This window comes from Mauremys mutica, chromosome 17 (genome assembly GCF_020497125.1).
Source record: "Mauremys mutica isolate MM-2020 ecotype Southern chromosome 17, ASM2049712v1, whole genome shotgun sequence".
NCBI classification, from domain to species: Eukaryota; Metazoa; Chordata; order Testudines; family Geoemydidae; genus Mauremys; species Mauremys mutica.
This window is the reverse complement of record NC_059088.1, coordinates 13,879,013-13,896,422: the sequence shown is the minus strand read 5'-3', so window position 1 is coordinate 13,896,422 and position 17,410 is coordinate 13,879,013. Positions and strand designations below refer to the sequence as shown.

At 66.3% G+C, this 17,410-nt stretch overlaps 1 protein-coding gene across 2 annotated transcripts; it reads left to right on the top strand.

Moving 5' to 3' along the window:
- Positions 1 to 381: 381 nt before the first annotated feature.
- On the top strand, positions 382 to 12,880 carry LOC123352083 (beta-1,4-galactosyltransferase 3-like). 2 transcript variants are annotated; one of them, XM_044991811.1, is made up of 8 exons: positions 382 to 430; positions 6,861 to 6,947; positions 8,799 to 9,137; positions 9,510 to 9,745; positions 10,292 to 10,479; positions 11,072 to 11,194; positions 11,532 to 11,636; positions 12,261 to 12,880. In XM_044991811.1, the coding sequence occupies exons 3-8, from the start codon at positions 8,864 to 8,866 to the stop codon at positions 12,409 to 12,411; spliced, it is 1,077 nt and encodes a 358-aa protein (XP_044847746.1). In that variant the 5' UTR covers positions 382 to 430; positions 6,861 to 6,947; positions 8,799 to 8,863; the 3' UTR covers positions 12,412 to 12,880. The 2 variants fall into 2 exon arrangements, with proteins under 2 accessions (XP_044847746.1, XP_044847747.1); XM_044991812.1 differs by lacking the exons at positions 382 to 430; positions 6,861 to 6,947 and adding an exon at positions 7,967 to 8,066.
- Positions 12,881 to 17,410: the final 4,530 nt, after the last annotated feature.

Sequence of the window (17,410 nt, the reverse complement as noted above, 5' to 3'; positions counted from 1 at the left end):
TGCGTGCCTCAGTTTCCCCCGTGTTTGGCACAGCTTCCCCGGGTGGCGAGTGATGGGGGAGGAGAGGGAAAGGGGCAAGCTAGAGCCATGGGCCTGAGCAGGGGGTAAAAAGTCCACACACACCCGCCCCGCCAGCTGTGAGGTACAGCCCCCCCTACTGCCCCCCCCCGCGTAGATAGTTGGTCTCTCCCCCTCCCCCCTCCCAAGTTGGTCTCTCCCGCCACTCCCAGGTTGGTGTCTCCCCCTGTGGACGGTCTCTCGGAACCCCCGCTCGCCTCTGACCCTCCGGCCGAGCCCCGCCCCCTCTCTCGGCCAATGGGAGCCCAGCCGCCCCGGTGACGCGATAGCCCCGCCCCCGGCGGGGCAGGGAGGAGCGGGGGCGCGCAGCGGGCACGTGCCCGGCCCGGCCGCCCGGAGACAGAGCGAGAGGGTGAGAGCCGGGGCCCGCGCCCCGCCCCCCGTGGGGAGCCCCCTCCCCTCTGCGCCCCCCGGGGTATCCCCTGTGCACCCCCCGGGGACCCCCGCCCCCTGGTCACCCCTCCCCTATGCACCCCCGGGATATCCCCTGTCCCGTCCCCCGTGGGGAGCCCCCTCCCCTCTGCGCCCCCCGGGGTATCCCCCGCCCCCTGGTCACCCCTCCCCTCTGCGCCCCCCCCCGGGGTATCCCCCGCCCCCCGTGGGGAGCCCCCTCCCCTCTGCGCCCCCCGTGGTCTCCCCCGCCCCCCGTGGGGAGCCCCCTCCCCTCGGTGCCCCCGGGGTATCCCCCGCCCCCCGTGGGGAGCCCCCTCCCCTCTGCGCCCCCCCGGGTTATCCCCCGCCCCGGACCCACCCCGCCCCTCTGCGCCCCCCCGGGGTATCCCCCGCCCCGCCCCCCGTGGGGAGCCCCCTCCCCTCTGTGCCCCCCGGGGTATCCCCTGTGCACCCCCCGGGGACCCCCGCCCCCTGGTCACCCCTCCCCTGTGCACCCCTGGGATATCCCCTGCCCCGCCCCCCCTGGGGAGCCCCCTCCCCTCTGCGCCCCCTGGGGTATCCCCCACCCCCTACCCACCCCTCCCCTCTGCGCCCCCCCGGGGTATCCCCCGCCCCGCCCCCCGTGGGGAGCCCCCTCCCCTGTGCGCCCCCCCCGGGGTATCCTTCGTCCCCTACCCACCCCTCCCCTCTGCGCCCCCTGGGGACCCCCGCCCCCGGTCACCCCTCCCCTCTGCGCCCCCCGGGGTATCCCCCGCCCCCCCCCGCCCCCTCCCCTGTGCGCCCCCCGGGGGACCCCCGCCCCCTGGTCACCCCTCCCCTGTGCGCCCCCCGGGGTGTCCCCCGCCCCCCGTGGGGAGCCCCCTCCCCTCTGCGCCCCCCGGGGACCCCCGCCCCCTGGTCACCCCTCCCCTGTGCGCCCCGGGGTGTCCCCCGCCCCGCCCCCCGTGGGGAGCCCCCTCCCCTCTGCGCCCCCCGGGGTATCGCCCGCCCCCCGTGGGGAGCCCCCTCCCCTCTGCGCCTCCCCCCGGGGTATCCCCCGCCCCCTCCCCACCCCTCCCCTGTGCACCCCCGGGGTATCCCCCGCCCCCTGGTCAGCCCTCCCCTGTGCACCCCCGGGGTATCCCCCGTCCCCTACCCACCCCTCCCCTCTGCGCCCCCCGGGGTATCCCCCGTCCCCTACCCACCCCTCCCCTGTGCACCCCCCGTGGTATCCCCCGCCCCCTGTGGGGAGCCCTCTCCCTTCTCCGCCCCATGGGTATCCTCCCCCCGGGAGCACCTCTCCCGCTGCTCCCTCCCCTGTGCGCCCCCGGGGTGTCCCCCGCCCCCCATCCACCTCCCCGCCTGCCCCTGGGGTATCTCCCCTGGGAGCACCTCTCCCCTGTGCACACCCAGGGACCCCCACCCCCTGGTCACCCCTCCCCTGTGCGCCCTCGGGGTGTCCCCTGTCCCGCCCCCTGTGGGGAGCCCCCTCCCTTCCCCTCTGTGCCCCCAGGGTATCCCCTGCCCCGGGAGCACCTCTCCCCTGAGCACCCCTGGGATATCCCCTGTCCCGCCCCTCCCCTGTGCGCCCCCCCGGGATATCCCCTGTCCCGCCCCTCCCCTGTGCACCCCCGGGGTGTCCCCCGCCCCACCCCTTGTGGGGAGCCGCCTGCCCTGTGCACCCCTGGGGTATCCCCCGCCCACCCCTCCCCGTGTGCCTCCGGGGAACCCCCCCCACTGGGAGCACCTCCCCCCCTTGCTGCTCCCTCCCCTGTGCACCCCCCCCCGGGGACCCCCGCCCCCTAGTCACCCCTCCCCTTTGCGCCCCCAGGGTATCCCCTGCCCCGCCCCCTCCTCTGTGCGCCCCCGGGGTATCCCCCCTGGGAGCACCTCCCCCCCTGCTGCTCCCTCCCCTCTGCGTCCCCCGGGGTATCCCCCGTCCACCCCTCCCGGTGTGCTTTTGGGGTACCCCCCACGGGGGGAGCTCCTCCTCTGCTGCTCCCTGCCCTGTGCACCCCTAGCATATTCCCTGCCCCCTGTTCACCCCTGGGGTATCCCCTGCCCCCTGTTCAGCCCTCCCCTGTTCCCCCCTCCCCGGGTATCCCCTGCCCCGCCCCCCCAGAGCACCTCCTCCCCCTGCTGCTTCCTCCCCTGTGCACCTCTGGGATATCCCCAGCTTCCTGCTCACCCCTCCCCTGTGTGCCTCTGGGGTACCCCCCACGGTGAGTGCCCCCTCCCTCCTTCCCCTATGCTTCCTCCCATGTGCACCCCTGCGGTACCTCCTGCCCCCCCACAGAGAGCTTCCCCACCCCTTCCCCTGTGCACCCCTGGGATACCCCGTCCCCTACTCCCACAGCCCACCCCCATGAGGAGCACCTTCTGCTGTGCATGCCTAGGGTACCTCACGCCCCACCCCCCATTGGGAGCCCCCTCCCCTGTGCACCCCCAGGGTACCTCCCACCCCTGCTTCCACCAGCCTGTCCCCCATGGGGAGCACCCCCTCCCCCTCCTCCATGCACCCCCGGGGTATGACCTGCCCCCCACGGAGAGCAGGCTGCCTCCCCTGGGTACCCCCCCACCCCTGCTTCCCCCAGCCTGCCCCCTGTGGGGGGCGCCCCCCCCGCCCCCTCCTCTGTGCAGCCCCGGGGTACCTCCTGCCCCCTGCTCTTCCCAGGCCATCCCCCACGGGGATCGCTCCCTCCCCCTATGGGAGTATGTGGGGGTGGGCAGGCTGACCCCCCCCCCCCGGGAAGGGTAATGAGCTGGGGTGCTCCTCGAACTCCAGGTGCTCGGCGTTCGGCCCTGCCCCATGGGGCTCCTCATGCCGGCCCTGCCCCCATGCCCGTTGGAGGGCCGGATCAGCCCTTTGGGCCCTTCCCTGCCCCCCTGGGTCAGACCTCACATCTAGCTGGGATCTCACCCGCTCCGTGCCCGCCCCCCTCACTCCGCCCCTGGGCCCCTCCAGCCTGCTGCCCCCGTCCTCTTGGGCTGGGCAGGAGCGCAGGGCCGGGAAGCGTGGCGGTGGCCGGCTGTCGGCGCTGGGGGGTCTCCGGGCGGCAGGGGAGATGCTCGCCCAGCCCTTGGGGCGCTGGGCTATAGAGTTGCAGGCCTGGCACCCCTGCTCCTGACCCCACTCCCCTCCCAGAGCTCGGATAGAACTCAGGAGTCCTGGTTCCCGGCCCTCCTCCTTCCACCCCCTAGATCCCACTCTCCTTCCAGAGCTGGGTCCACCTCCGTCCAAGTCCCACCCGCCCAGCCCGAGGCAGTGCCGAGCAGAAGCTGCCAAGCCCCTGGTTACGCAGCAGCCTGTGGAACTCGCTGCCACTGGAAGTCCCTGCGGCCAGAAACAAAGCGACTCTCCAAACGGACGGCGCCACGTGCACAGGGGGTTTTATTCCTTCCTGACCCAGTTTCACCCGCAGACGCTGCTGGATGCCAGCACTACCCAGTTCCAGCGTCTCTCTCCCGGTGACTGAGAGGCCAAGCCGGTCTCATGAGCTCATCAGGACTCCTGGGTTCTCTCCCCAGCTCTGGGAGGGGAGTGGGGTCTAGTGGTTAGAGTAAGGGGGGCCTGGGAATTAGGACTTCTGGGTTCTCTCCCCAGCTCCGAGAGGGGGAATGGGGTCTAATGCGAAGGTGGGGAGATGGGATCAAGACTCCCAGGTTCTGCCCCTATCTCTGGGAGGCGAGCGAGGTCTGGTGGTTAGAGCGGGGACGGATGGAGCTGGGACTATCCCGGCGCTGTCAGTCCCAGCATGCAGTGGGGCGGTTCCTTGGCCCGTCGGATCGGTTCTGGTGCCGAGTTTCCCCTGGCCTCTGCTTTTCGCCAGCGCTTTCTGGGCGACTTTTCCCTGTGTGCGGCAGGATGAGGCCAGCGCTGCGCCTGGGCCTGGGGGGTGCTGGTTGACGGGGGCGGAGGAGAGACCCCCAGCGTGATCGCGGGACGGGAGAAGAGGCCCGGTAGCGAGCCCGTCGCAGCGAGGACGGAGCAGCGAGGGTCGGGGTGCGGGGGGGGAAATGGGAGGCTCGTGGATCTAGCCAGGAACCAGTGGCTGGAGGTTAAAGCCGGGCAAATTCCACCTCAGGCGTGGGGTGGGGCCACGGGGCCGGGCCGGGAGCTGGCGGGACCCCCGGTGTTGCGGCCCTTTATAAAGCAGCTGGTGGGGAAACTGAGGCACAGAGCAGGGGCGTGGCTTGGCCTTGCTCGTCCCGCTTCCCTCTCTCCCTCCCCCCGTGGGCACCCACCCCCTCCCCCCACATTCCACCCCGTGCCTGCACTGCCCCCCAGCACAGGGGCCAGACCCCCAGGGCTAGCTCAGCACTGCCGGGACCTCCCATCTCCAGCTGAGGGTCCCGGGACTCCCCCCCCCCCACGCACCCCGTGGGCTCCCGTTAGCCGGGCGGGTGCCGGCTCTGGGCGTGGACCTGGCCCTGTCTCCGAAAGGGCCTGTGTCGGGCCGTTGGTCTGGGCCTGGCTCCGTGCCCGTCTCCCTGCTGGCTCTGTGCCCCTCCTGGGTGCAATCCCCATGCGGTGCCCAGCTGCCTGGGCCCTGCTGGCTGTTAATGAGCCATTGTCTGGCGAGGGAGCCTGCTGGCGGCTGGCTGCAGGGGAGTCGGTGGAGCAGAACCCGTCCCTGCTTCTGGGGATGGATCAGGGCTAGCACCCACTGGGGGGGGGGGGAAGGGCCCCATTCCACCCCCCTGAGCCAGGCGGTCCCCTGGCCTGGGGCCGGATTGGGGTGCAGGGGTTGGCATGGCCTTGCTGTGCGGAATGGTGCCAAGGGCCATGCTGTTGGCTCACGTCCATCCCCCTGACGTCAGGTCTGCGCACGGCCAGCGCTTGTGTAAATGCCACATTAGTGCCGGTGCACGGAGGAGTCAGCTGAGCTTAGAAGGTGGGGTGGGGCGGGGCTGGGAGCCAGGACTCCTGGGTTGTATCCCCAGCTCTGGGATGGGAGCGGGGTCTAGTGGTTAGAGCTGTGGGGGCTGGGAGCCCGGACTCCTGGGTTCTATCCTTGGAAGAGGAGTGGGGTCTAGTGGTTAGAGCGAGGGGGGTTGGGGCGTGTTGAGGACCAGGACTCCTGGGTTCTATCCCCAGCTCTGGGAGGGGAGTGGGGTCTCGTGGTTAGAGCTGTGGGGGCTGGGAGTCAGGACTCCTGGGTTCTATCCCTGTCTCGCATGCCCATTCCTTCGCTGCAGACTTGCAGTCCTTGCTGGGGTGGAGCCGGCTAGGGAAGGCAGGGGGGTTGAGGTCTCACACGGGAGCAGTGTTGGCTCATTTCACCTTGCGGCTTTACTGGTATTTGTCTGTGGTGGGGCGCGCAGCTGGTTCCCTGCACAGACAGAGGTAGAGCAACCTCGGACTTCGATCCTTCCCCGTGTTTCCCCTCTGGGCAGTGTACACCGAAACTGCAGTGTAGAACAAAGAGAGGCTGGGTTTGCATCAGGGCGTGAACACTCGCTCGTCCTGCGCTGCTGACGTAAATCCACCCCCAGCTCTGGGATAAGGGCAGGTCACTGGGTGGCTGTTCCCCGGCTGCCCCACCCCAGAAGTGGCTGCATCTCAACACTGGGCGAGCCATCCCCAGGTGGCACTCCCGTGGGACCTTTGTAACCCAGCCAGGGACTCAAACACGCTCCATCCTGCTTTCTTCCTCGCGCCGCAGGCTGATAGCTGCCGGCGGTGAGGTGGGGGGGTCTGGGCACACGCCTCACGCTGTCAGGAAGGGGCATCTGGCAGGCACCCTGTGGTGGGGTTTGCTGCTTTCCAAACCTCGGGCCCTTTAAGAGGGATGAGGAGTGGCTGCCTGGCAACCCCTGGTTGTCTAAGCAACAGCACGCTGGCTCGCCCGGCAAGGGGGGGGGGGGGCTGAATCCAGCGGGCTCTGTGCCTGCCCCCTGGGGTCCAGGCTGGGTTTCTGGGGCCCTGGCATGGCCCATGCCCGCCTTGGGGTGAGAGCCCAGGTGCCCTGGCATCTCTCGCTGGGCAGGGCTGGGCATGGGTGGGAGACCTGCAGGGAGCGGAGCTGGGGGCTCTGTGCTGTGGGGAGCAGGGCGGGGGCTCAGTAGGGGGGGTGCCGGGCTGCAGGGAGCGGGGCAGGGGGGCAGCTCTGCTGCAGGGAATGGGGCAGCTGGGGGGTTCATTTCCTTTTCCCTTGGGAACCCCAATTTCCACAAGCCCTGCCCCATTTCCCCTTGGACGTTTTTCTCCTGGCGCAGCGTTGTTGGGGTCGTGGCCAGCTGCCGCGCTCTCCCCCAGAGGTGGCTGCATTTCAGCGCTAGGTAAAGCGGTGGGATGGGAAAAGGGGGTGGGTCTTTTGTCTCAGCCCCTATTCCACTCCCCCCCCCCCCGCTTCCCCACTGTATCCTTCCTGCTTCCTCTCACACTCTCCTCCTCTTCCTCCCCCCAGGCGCCCCACGGACACAGCCCAGAGCCAGCTGCAGGGAGTGAGAGCCGTCCCGGCGGAGCGGGCTGGGGGGGCGCTGCCCATCTCGAGGTGAGTACCCCGGATTCCGCTCCCCCAGGCCAGGCTGGGCACTGGAGCAAACTGGGGGGTGGGGACACAGGGCCTTTGCCTTGTAGGGGGGCGCTGGCTCTGATCCAGCCCTGTGGAGGTGGGGTTGGGGAGACCCTGGACCCCTCCTGCCCTGGCGTGGGCAGAGGCTGGGCACCAGCTGTCAGTCCAGGATACGGATCAGAGCGGCCAGGCCCTGGAATTGCACAAGTCTGGTCAATCCGGAGAAACCAGTTCCCAGACCTAGGGAGCGGGGGCAGGGGACACCATGATGGGTAGCGGCTGGGAGCCAGGACACCTGGGTTCTGTGCTGGGGAGGGGAGTGGGGTCAAGTGGGTAGAGCGGGGGGAGGAGGGACTGGGAGCCAGGACGCCTGGGTTCCCTTGGTGCTGTTGGCCTTGCTGCTGGAATGATCCCCTCCCCCTAACAGCAGCAGGCCCAGGGACAAAGGGTTCCTGCAAAGTATGTCAAACATCCAGCCCCGGGGCACATGAAAGCAGCCGCCTTCAGGGGTCAGGGCCTGGACGCTGGGCTAGGTGGAGCCGAATCCCAGCAGGGGAGCACCCCACAGCCAGGACCCAACCAAGCCAGCCTCAGCGCCAACCACTGCATCCCCCTCCCAGAGCAGGAGATAGAACCCAGGAGTCCTGCCTTCCAACCCCACATCCCTCCCAGAGCAGGGGATAGAACCCAGGAGTCCTGCCTTCCGCCCCCACACCCCTCCCAGAGCAGGGGATAGAACCCAGGAGTCCTGCCTTCTGCCCCCACACCCCTCCCAGAGCAGGGGATAGAACCCAGGAGTCCTGGCTCCCAGGCTCCTCCCCTTCCCAACCACTAGACCCCAATCCCATCCCAGAGCTGGGATAGGACCCAGGAGTCCTGGCTGGCTCCCAGCTGTCTGGTGGGAGGGGCGGGGAACCTGGGCGGAGACACTTGTTGAGCCAGGGGCTGGCTGGCTTTTGTCTTCCCTGATTTCCCCATTCCTGCCACCCCTCCTGCAGCAGCATCTGACTCACACCTCAGGCAGGTGAGGTTGTGAGCCGGTATCCAGGACGCCTGGGTTCTTCCAGAACGCCTGGGTTCTTCGCCAGGCACTGGGAGGTGAGTGGAGGCTAGGGGGTTAGAGCAGAGGGCTGGGGAGCCAGGACTCCTGGGTTCTCTCCCCTGCTCTGGGAGGGAAGAGGGGCTTGGGGGTCAGAGCAGGGGGACGGGGAGCCAGGACTCCTGGGTTCTCTCCCCTGCTCTGGGAGGGAAGAGGGTCTAGGGGGTTAGAGCAGGGAGGGGCTGGGGAGCCAGGACTCCTGGGTTCTCTCCCCTGCTCTGGGAAGGAAGAGGGTCTAGGGGGTTAGAGCAGGGAGGGGCTGGGGAGCCAGGACTCCTGGGTTCTCTCCCCTGCTCTGGGAGGGAAGAGGGTCTAGGGGGTTAGAGCAGGGAGGGGCTGGGGAGCCAGGACTCCTGGGTTCTCTCCCCTGCTCTGGGAGGGAAGAGGGGCTTGGGGGTTAGAGCAGGGAGGGGCTGGGAGCCAGGACTCCTGGGTTCTCTCCCCTGCTCTGGGAGGGAAGAGGGGCTTGGGGGTTAGAGCAGGGAGGGGCTGGGAGCCAGGACTCCTGGGTTCTCTCCCCTGCTCTGGGAGGGAAGAGGGGCTTGGGGGTCAGAGCAGGGGGACGGGGAGCCAGGACTCCTGGGTTCTCTCCCCTGCTCTGGGAGGGAAGAGGGGCTCGGGGGTCAGAGCAGGGGGGCGGGGAGCCAGGACAGGTTCTTGGGGATCAGTGGGGTTGGTTTACAGGTGGCCCAGGGGCTCATGCTACCTTCCTCCTCCCGGCCTGTCCCCAGGACGCGGGGCCGTAGCCGTCCCCGCCCGCCCGCCGGCCATGGCTAGATGATCCCGGCCCCGCGCCATGCTGCAGTCCCGCGGCCGGTACCTGCTGCTCCTGCTGGGGGTGCAGCTGGTGGTGATGGCGCTGCTGTACCACGAGGGCTACCGCCGGCGGGTCGCCTACTTCCTGGGCATCTTCTACAAAGGGGGGGCCCCGGCCGGGCTGGGGGGCCCACAGGGCGCCGCCCATAACGCCTCGCTGCCCGGCGACGTCTACGCCAACCTCAGCCTCATCGCCCGGCCCCCGCTGCGGCCCGAGGAACTGCCCTACTGCCCTGAGACCTCCCCGTTCCTAGGTAAGGGGCGCTCGGAGCCCTGGCTCCGGGGGGTGGGGGGGGGGAGTGGTGACCGTAGGGGGTGCTGGGCTCAGGACAGCTGGGTTCTGTCCCGTCTCTGGGAGGGGAGTGGGGTCTAGTGGGTAGAGCGAGGGGTTTGGAGTCAGGACTCCTGGGTTCTCTCCCTGGCTCGGTCGGGAGAGTGGGGTCTAGTGGTTAGACCAGGGCAGCTGGGAACCTGGACTCCTGAGTTCTGTCCCTGGCTGTGGGAGTGGGACAGAGATTTGGGGGCTCCTATGGATTTGAAGCCTCTCTGTGGGGTATGGGGGGGCGGCCCCCCAGAGCTGTGAACCCCAAGTTTGCTAGGGCTCAGACGTTTGCTTTGCCCTGCAGGGGGCCCGATCCGGGTGACCTTCCCCCCGGGGCTGACCCTGGAGGAGATTGTGCGCAAGAACCCCTACGTGACGGCCGGGGGCAGGTACCAGCCCCCCGACTGCGACCCCCTGCACCGCACGGCCGTCATCATCCCCCACCGCAACCGGGAGCAGCACCTGCGCTACCTCCTCTACTTCCTGCACCCGTTCCTGCAGCGCCAGCAGCTCAGCTACGGCATCTACATCATCCACCAGGTGCATTGGGTGCCGGGGGGCGGGGGGGGAGCGCGTCGGCTCTTGGGGGTTAGAGCAGGATGAGCTGGGAGACAGGACTCCTGGGTTCTATCCCGGCTCTGGGAGGGGAGTAGAGTCTAGTGATTATAGCAGGGAGGCTGGGGGCCAGGACTCCTGGGTTCTATTCCGGCTTGGGGCAATGAGTGGGGCATATAGGTTAGAGCAGGGGGGCTGGGAGCCAGGACTCCTGGGTTCCCTCCCGGCTCTGGGAGGGGAGTGATGTCTAGTGGTTAGAGTAGGGAGATTGGGGGCCAGGACTCCTGGGTTCTTTCCTGGCTTGGGGTGATTAGTGGGGCATATAGGTTAGAGCACGTGGGCTGGGAGCCAGGACTCCTGGGTTCTATCCCGGCTTGAGGCAATGAGTGGGGCATATAGGTTAGAGCACGTGGGCTGGGAGCCAGGACTCCTGGGTTCTATCCCGGCTCTGGGAGGAGGGTGTGGGCTAGTGGTTAGAGCAGGGGGCTGGCAGTAACCCTCCGTTGTCCCCCCCCTCTTCCCACCCGCCAGGCAGGGAACTACACCTTTAACCGGGCCAAGCTGCTGAACGTGGGGTTCAAGGAGGCGATGAAGGATGAGGACTGGGACTGCATGTTCTTCCACGACGTTGACCTCATCCCTGAGGACGACCGCAACCTGTACACCTGCGACCGCTTCCCCAAGCACGCCGCCGTCGCCATGGACAAATTCGGATACAAGTGGGTCCCTGCACCCCCACCCCAGAGGTGGCTGCATCTCCATGCTGGGCAAAGGGTGCCCAGATAACCGGCCCGCCACGTCTTCACGCCGGGCAAGGATAACCAGCCCCTGAGCACCACCACAGAGGTGCTGTGTCTCCGTGCCAGGCGAGGGGTCCCTGGATAACCAGCCCTGCACCCCACCCCAGAGGTGGCTGCATCTCCATGCTGGGCGAGAGGTCCCCGAATAAGCATGCCCCGCCCCAGAGGTGGCTGCATCTCCATGGTGGGCGAGGGGTGCCCAGATAACCAGCCCGCCATGTCTTTACGCCGGGCGAGGGATCCCTGGATAACCAACCCCCGAGCCCCACCCCAGAGGGGCTGCATCTTGCCAGGCAAGGGGTCCCCGTATAATCGGAGCTCGTGCCCCGCTCCAGAGGTGGCCACATCTCCATGCTGAGCGAGGGGGTAACCTGTATAACCAGCCCCCGTGCTCCACCCCAGCGGGGGCCGCATCTCTGGCAAGTGTGATTGACAGCCTGGATTCACCCTCCCCCACCATCACTGCCCATCTGGAGTGCCCCCCGCTGACGCTGCCCCCTCTTCCCGGTAGGTTGCCCTACAAGACGTACTTCGGGGGGGTGTCGGCTTTGACCCCGGAGCAGTACATGAAGATGAATGGTTTCCCCAACAACTACTGGGGCTGGGGGGGCGAAGACGATGACATCGCTGTGAGGTAGGGGGCGGGGCCGTGGGAGAGGGGGCGGGGCCTTGGGCAGCCTCACAGCCAATCACCCCTTTGGGTTCTCCCACCCGGGGTGGGTGGGGGTGAGGATTCTCATATGACACCTGCTGGGCTAGCCCAGGTTTATGGGAGGGGCCACACGGTCTGTTATACAGGTGGGGAAACTGAGGCACATGTGTGGCATAGCCGGGGAGAGAACCCAGGAGTCCTGGCTCCCGGCCCCCCTGCCGTGAGGCTGGATGGGCCTGTGGGTGGGATGGGCGGGGGGACGACAGGATACCAGGCTCGATGGGCCCGTGGTTTTTAACCCTGCCTCCTCTCCCCGCAGGGTGGCGCTGAGCGGGATGCTGATCTCCCGGCCCTCCATCCAGCACGGCCGCTACCGCATGATCAAACACGGCCATGACAAGGGCAACGAGCAGAACCCCAGGAGGTGACGGGGGCAGGGGAACGGTGGGGTGGGGGTGGGGGGAGGGATCCCCTCAGTGGGCGAGGGGAGTGGTGTTGGGAGCTCGGGGATCCAGGCAGCGGGGGAGGGGAGCAGCGTGTGGGGGTTTGGTGGGGGGGAATCCTGGCAGTGGGGGAGGGGAATGGGGAGGGGCGTGGTGGTGGGGGTTCTTGGCAGCAGGGGAGGGGAATGGAGTGGGGCTTGGTGTGGTGGGGATCCTGGCGGGGGGGGGGGTTCCTGGCAGCAGGGGAGGGGAATGCGGTGGGGCTTGCATGGGTGGGAGGAGGATCCTGGCAGCGAGGGAGGGGAATGGAGTGGGGCTTGGTGGGGGGGGGATCCTGGTGGTGGGGGGGGATCCTGGCAGCGGGGGAGGGGAATGGGGTGGGGCTTGGTGGGGGGGGGATCCTGGTGGTGGGGGGGGATATTGGCAGCAGGGGGGGAATGAGGTGGGGCTTGGTGGGGGGGATCCTGGCAGCGGGGGAGGGGAATGGGGTGGGGCTTGGTGAGGAGGGGAAATCGTGTGGGAATTGGGCATCATCCCAGCAGTGGGCAGGATGGGGGGGGGGGTCCCTTGTCCGGCTAACCCCATCCCCCCCCCACCCCCCCCAGGTTTAACCTGCTGGCCAAGACGCGTCGGACCTGGCGCCAGGACGGCATGAACACGCTGGACTATCAGCTGCTGGCCAGGGAGCTCCAGCCCCTCTACACCAACATCACCGTCGCCATCGGCACCGAGAAGGGCCTGCGCCGCCCCACGTGACCTCCCCGCCCGCACGGGGGCTGGGACTTGGGGGGGGGGCGTGGCTGGCCCCCGGCCTGGACCCCCCGATCCACCCTGGACTGAGCAACCAAAGATGCCCAGCTGGAGGGGGTGGGGCCTTGGGCTGGTGCGGAGGGGGGAGCGATTGGGCCCCTGAGCTGGGGCAGGGGATGTGGGGTGCACCAGGGAGTGGGGCCCTGATTGGGGGGGAATTGGGCCCCCAAGCTGGTTGGGGGGGGTGCAGGCAGGGGAGGGGGCCCCTGATGCCCCTGCTCCTAGAGGGCGAAGGGGGGAGGGAATCAGGGCCTGACTCCCCCAGAGCCATTCACCAGGGCTGGTTTTTTATACAGATGTCTCTCGGGGGGGCGGGGTTTGTCTCGGGGGGGCGGGGTTTGCTGTCCTGCCCATAGAGGGGGCTGCCCCCCCTGTGCACAGACTTTCTTATTAAAGTGCAATTTATTTTACTGCAGCCGTGTTCCCCTCCCCCCAGCCTTGTTTGTTCTTGGGCGGGGGAGGGGGGCATTGGCCATGGACAGGGCTGGGCCACCTGGCTGCCATGGGGGGGCACCGGCCGTGCTGGGCCCATGGGGGAGGGGAGGCATTGGCCATGCCACGGCCCCAGCTCTGATTGCCCTGGGGCTGCCAGCACCTGTGTCCCTCTTCTCTGCCCCCAGGGGCTCCCCAGAACGCCAGGCCCCAGCGCCCAGCTCCCTCCTGCAGCAACAAGCGCTGCCAGAGACCCACCCTCCCCTGGGCTGATGGGATGAGTTGGGGGAGGGGGGGGGAGCATGAGACTCTGGACCCCCTCCCCCACAGCCCCCCATGCAGTGCCCAGGGCCTGGGGCTACCTCCCCAAATGGAGATGGGGCTCCTGGTCACGCAGCCGTAGGTGGGGGGAGGGGACTGAGGGGCACCAGCAGAGCCGGGTGGGGAGGGGCAGGGCTCGTGTGGCAGGGGGCTGCAGGTTAGGATTGAGGGGAGCCCAGGGCTGGGCTATCTAGGGGCTGTGGGTGGGGATTGAGGAGCGGTGGGGGGGCAGGAGAGCTCAGGCCTGGGTCCCCCAGTGTCACCACAACCCTACACTGCAATTCTCTAGCGGGGCTCATTCCCTGGTGCGGGGGGGGGGGGGGATCTCCCGCAGCTGCTTCCTCCCCCTCTCCCAGCTGAAGGAAGTGAGAGTGAAAAAGAGCAGTTAAAAGAAACACACATTCCCCCCCCCCCAGCCCCGGCTGCAGGAAGATCTGGCCTGGGGGGCGGCTCCGGAATCTCAGCCGTCAGTTAACAATACAGTTCTGCTTCGAGCCCCTGCCAGTGGGGAGAAAAGCTGAAAAGTCTGGGGAGCTGCCCCGGGGACACGCGACACTGCCTGAGTCTGCCGAGAGCCTGAGCCCAGTGCTGGGAGAGGAGGGAGAACTGTGCCAGGTGGGAGCGACGCTGCCTGAGTCTGCCAAGAGCCTGAGCCGTTCACTGGGCAGAGCTAGGCCAGGTCCTGGGGGGGTGGGGGGAGGTGTCACTGGGTCCAATTCTCGTACAGCTGGGCCTGATCCTCGGCAGGCAGAGAAAGTTCCTGGTCCTCCAGCCCAGCAGCATTTCAGGGACGCTGGGCGTGGCCCCCCTGCCTGGGCCCCTGGCGTCCTCCCCTGCCCCCCCGGTTGGCATCAGAGTTGCCGCAGGCCCTGTGCAGCTTCCTGGCTGGGGGTGCCCAGGAATCCCCCAGCTGGTCGCAGTGCAGGGAGAGGGTGTCCCCAGCTGGGCCCACAGAAAGCTGCGGTGTGAGGCCGGCCGGGGCCTCCACCTGTAGCCTGTTCGCCTGGGGCAGGGGGCAGTAGCCAAACCAGGGATAAAGCCCAGGAGTCCTGGCTCCCATCCACCTCCCCTGGCTCTGCCCACTAGACCCCACTCCCCTCCCAGAGCTCACATAGAACCCAGGAGTCCTGGCTCCCATCCACCTCCCCTGGCTCTGCCCACTAGACCCCACTCCCCTCCCAGAGCTCACATAGAACCCAGGAGTCCTGGCTCCCATCCACCTCCCCTGGCTGTGACCACTAGACCCCACTCCCCTCCCAGAGCTCACATAGAACCCAGGAGTCCTGGCTCCCATCCACCTCCCCTGGCTCTGCCCACTAGACCCCACTCCCCTCCCAGAGCTCACATAGAACCCAGGAGTCCTGGCTCCCATCCACCTCCCCTGGCTCTGACCACTAGACCCCACTCCCCTCCCAGAGCTCACATAGAACCCAGGAGTCCTGGCTCCCAGCCCAGGGCTTGAGCCCTCTGTCTCAGCCATGCCAGATGGCCCATCATCCTCACCCCACTGCGATGCCCCGCTGTTGGGTGGGGTCGCCTGGCCCCATGCCTGTTAAACATAACACAGCCTGGGGTGAGAGTCGCTTCAATTCTTTCACTCACCTGTCGGGGCGGGGCCTGTGCTCCAGCCAGAGAGGGCTGCGTGCCAAGTGTGGGGGGGGGGGTCCCTGGGGAGTTTAGCTGCTGCCCCCGGGGAAAGGGGATTTGAATGGCCCCGCTTGGGTAACCCTCCCAAGGGTCTGGTTTGCTCTGCGATCGGCGCTATCGCAGCCAACCACCAGGTGGCGCTGCTGTCTCCTGTCGCCTGCAACTCTGGGAGTTCTCTGCTGGGGTTTTAGGACTTGTGCGTCGGGACTCCTGGGTTCTATCCCTGGGAAAGGGAGGGGGGGATCTGGTGGGTTAGAGCAGAGGGGCTGGGAGCCAGGACTCCTGGGTTCTGTCCCTGGCTCAGGGAGTGGAGGGGGATCTGGTGGGTTAGAGCAGAGGGGCTGGGAGCCAGGACTCCTGGGTTCTATACCTGGGAAAAGGGCTGGGGATCTGGTGGGTTAGAGCAGAGGGGCTGGGAGCCAGGACTCCTGGGTTCTATCCCTGGGAAAGGGGCAGGGGATCTGGTGGGTTAGAGCAGAGGGGCTGGGAGCCAGGACTCCTGGGTTCTATCCCTGGGAAAGGGGCAGGGGATCTGGTGGGTTAGAGCAGAGGGGCTGGGAGCCAGGACTCCTGGGTTCTGTCCCCAGGTCTAAGAGGGGAGTGGGGCCTGGGGGGTAGAGCAGGTGGCACTGGGGCCAGCATGTGTGTGTGAGTGAGGAATCATGCATGCATTGTTGTTGGTCTCTGGTCCTGTGCATGCATTTTTCCTTGCATGTTGCAGCTGGAGCATGTGGGCAGGCTTTTGCACCTGTGCATTTGGAGCTGAGTGTGCAGTTTGGTGCATGGAGGGGGTGCATTTTTGCACGAATCCGTGTGCATGCATGTCACGGATCCACAGGAGAGCCCTGCAGTGGGACTGGATCTCATGGGTTCAGTAGGACCCGCTGCCATAATAGTAGGGGTGGGTGAAATATACTTTGTTGCTGGTGGGCAAATACCCTAGACTGCAGCAATTTGCAGGAACACATGAAATCTTCCATCCGTTTGGCAGAAAGAGAATCTCAGCAATGCAAAGCCAGTCTGCCTGGTTTTAAATGAAAGTTTTCATACTTCAGGTTAAGCGAGGGATAGAAAGAGATTTCCTGTCTCTTATAACAGGAGTGAAAGTATACAGGGCTTAAGCAAGATTTGTTTGATTCTTTCAGTGATAAAAATTGTGTCTGAATTCTGTTTATATAGATCATATCTTCACCCACCGGCTTTATGCTGGTTTTTTTAGCAGTGTGGGGGAATCTGTCTTTCTTGTGGGATTTGCAGGATCGAAGATTTCTGGGATGAAAATGGAAGAAAGGCGGGAGTGGGTGGGAGCAGGTCCTGCAGGTGGGACGCGCAGGGGTCTATCATGCGTGTGTCGCTGTCGGCCCGTGCGTGAATTTTTGCTTGCACGTCGCTGCGGGAGCGTGTGGGCGTGCGCTTGCCCATGTGCGCTTGGAGCTGAGCGGGCATCTCGGTGCGTCGGGGGGTGTGTGCATTTTTGCACGGATCCGCGTGTGCACGTGTCACAGATCCAGGGGGCCAGCCCTGGGGAGGCCCCCGTCAGCGTGTCAGTTTCCCCCCCCACACACACACACTAGGAGCAACCACCTGGCGTCACCGCCTCCTGGGACCTAACCTCGGAGTCTTCCACCCCCCTGCGTCACGCCAAGAACAGAAAGTTACGGCCTGGTCCATCTGGGTCAGTCTGGAGTCCTCTGACCCAGCTGTAACTCCAGTCCAGACGCTTCTCGCTTCCAGCACCCCACAAGTAACAACCCCACCAGACCCCTCCTCAGCCCTTTGTTCTCCGGCTTGTCAGACCCTCCTGGCTCCCTGCTGCGGGGTCCATCCACGGGTATTAGCTGCTAGGTGCCAAATGTCCAGGCAGTTGGTATGGCCATTATCTTCTCAGAGGCTCCATGGGTGTGGGGCCCAGGCAGGTCGGTGTCAGCCACACCCGGCTTTCTGCAAAGAGTAAATGTTAGCCAAAAGGGCCCGTTCTCCCCGGAGCTTACCCAATTACACCAAGGAGGCACGGAGGATCAGAGAGACGAGTACCATTATCTTTATTGATCGGTCAGCTGAGCGGGTGCTCTCATCTCGGCTCGTGCCAAAGAGAGAGACACACCTTACATGGCCAGATGGGCCTACCTTTATACCCCGAAACAAACAACTTAGCCTACGTTTGTCTACGTCATTTGGTTGACCTGTAGAACCTGTACATGCATCTATTAGGGGATAATTGGATACGCAGGATACATATATCATTTTGTGGGGGCTACAAGAGACATACAGCTGTTGAGGATACATTTGTCATTCTGAAGGGGACACAAGATACATCCGTTGACCCTTTGTACTAGATACTTTGGATGCATACATGTGAACACAGCTGCATACACTTGGGGAGCCAACATATACTTGGGGAGCCAAACAAAACTGATAAGCGAAATAGCTGACTTAGGTAGATACACGGCCTTCAGTCTAATGAGTTCTGTAAGCTTTCCAACACAGTTTGGACAAGCATAACATAACTTTGGTTTACTCAGGCCTAATACAGAAAGGCTTCATT